Below are 1854 nucleotides of genomic sequence, written 5' to 3' on the forward strand. Positions count from 1 at the left end.
CCCTCGGACCATCGAACCTGAACGAAACACCATACTAAGTAAGTGATGGCCTATAAGCCTTACGCCCTGCACATCATTGGCATCAACTCTGGACTGGCATGCTCTGGTTACGCAAGAATACCAGATGCAACTCGGGATGTCTGAATGTAACAACCATGTGCTGGTAGAAGGAAACGCTCAAGGGAGTACGCGAAGGGCTCCAGACGGGAGAAGGCTCCACCGTAATCTCCTTCTACTAGTGTAGCCAAATCTCGGCAGATGCAATCATCCAAGGCGCTGCTCTCACCGGAGTCGAGGGGTACGAAAAACGGGTCATAGGTGTATCTAGTGGAGTGGTCTCCGGTGCTGAGCAAAGCCCTAGGGTAGTTCTACATGTATAGGAGATGTTCGCCGAGCTCTTTTGAAGAGCTAGGTCTAGAGAGAACAATTCATTGAGTAGATGCAGATAGTGGGCTCACAGGAATTGAGACGGCTTGCTGGAGTCTCTGTTCGCTTCTACTAGATCCATCACAGCCTGTTGCAATGGGATACGTATCTACAGTTGCAGTGTAACACACGACGAGGAGTAGCAGGAGTAGCACGCCTACATCAACCATCATCTCGTGTGTAGTGTACCGAGGAGGCCCTTCACTCGATGCTGTCGTGTCAACGAAGTCCACACCCGGGCCATGGAGACGAGTGAAGGGGTCGTGGACGACAAAGGTGACGGGCGCTGAGTGCTTGAGGGACTCAAAATATTGACCCAGCTGAAAGCATGCACCCACAGTGTCTAAGAGTAGGGAGGAATAGCCTACCGTGAAGACTCCTTCCTGGTACCACTGCACAACGATGACCTCACCATCACTAATGCTACGTTGGTACTTCCCAAGGACATCCTAAGACGAGCCCTAGAGGGTCGAAGGAGCTCGACAAGACCTCCTACGTTGAACACTGACTTGTTCATGTCACTGAGAGCATCAACCTCTATAGCGCTGCCATCTCGTTCGAGGAACCTGCGGGGGCTCATCGAATCGCCAAGAGCCACCAACTGGATGTGCTACAGTTTCCAGTCCGTCCGCTCGGCCAGGTTTTCCGTGGCATGGGCCGCCTCCGAAGCTCGACCGAACCTCTTATTAATAACGTACCTGGAGGCCCTATGGGATGCAGTCAGGAATGACTGGTGCCTCACCTAGCAACTTTGGCAAGACCAGCCGGTGATGGGGTGATGGTGGCCGTAGTGAGGAACTGCAGAGTTCTGTTGATAGGATCAAAGTAGCGCAGCATCACGAGTCGTGATTTGCTCCCGAAGTGGATCCCTGAGAGAAATCCTCACCGAGCTGTTCACTCCTTGATATGAGCTCACCTGCAATGGACTTTTTTCCCAAGGTGTCGGCCACCTCTAGCTTAGGAGTGCTCTGCTCATCTGCCAGCATTATTATCATCACAGGTCTCGCGACTTGACCAGCTGAGAGAAAAAGTACCACATTTATAGTATGCGGAAATCTAACCTAGTGGATGGTCCCTGCAAGCACTGCGAGGTAAACACATACTGAGGAAGTATCCGCCAATGACTTCAACAAATCTGAAAACTCACGACTAACGCCGACTGTTGACGGGCATGGGTCACTTCAATGCTGGCATGTCCTTGGATGATGGACTCATCTCGACACGGCCGAGCTGATATACTTTAACACTGGAGGGAGGCGGGGCTCCGTTGGGGACGATAGACCGGCCTCGAACACCTTCAATGGAGCCAAAGACTCGACCTGTAAGCGAACATGATTTAGAAAGTCAGACGGCGATTGCGTACCAGAGTTCCCGAGCTGACATAGTGTGAGTAGCGCCAGGCGGCAGTTTGGGTTTCTGGGGGTCCTC

General features: G+C 52.3%; 1 protein-coding gene across 1 annotated transcript; it reads right to left on the reverse strand.

Moving 5' to 3' along the window:
* Nucleotides 1-454: 454 nt before the first annotated feature.
* On the reverse strand, nucleotides 455-1527 carry Pmar_PMAR012144 (hypothetical protein; the record flags this gene model as incomplete). Its single annotated transcript, XM_002765935.1, has 8 exons — nucleotides 455-535; nucleotides 588-746; nucleotides 795-875; nucleotides 923-992; nucleotides 1041-1124; nucleotides 1169-1295; nucleotides 1343-1444; nucleotides 1488-1527. The coding sequence occupies 8 exons, from the start codon at nucleotides 1525-1527 to the stop codon at nucleotides 455-457; spliced, it is 744 nt and encodes a 247-aa protein (XP_002765981.1).
* Nucleotides 1528-1854: the final 327 nt, after the last annotated feature.

The sequence above is a fragment of the Perkinsus marinus genome, assembly GCF_000006405.1.
Source record: "Perkinsus marinus ATCC 50983 genomic scaffold scf_1104296974098, whole genome shotgun sequence".
Taxonomy (NCBI): domain Eukaryota; phylum Perkinsozoa; order Perkinsida; family Perkinsidae; genus Perkinsus; species Perkinsus marinus.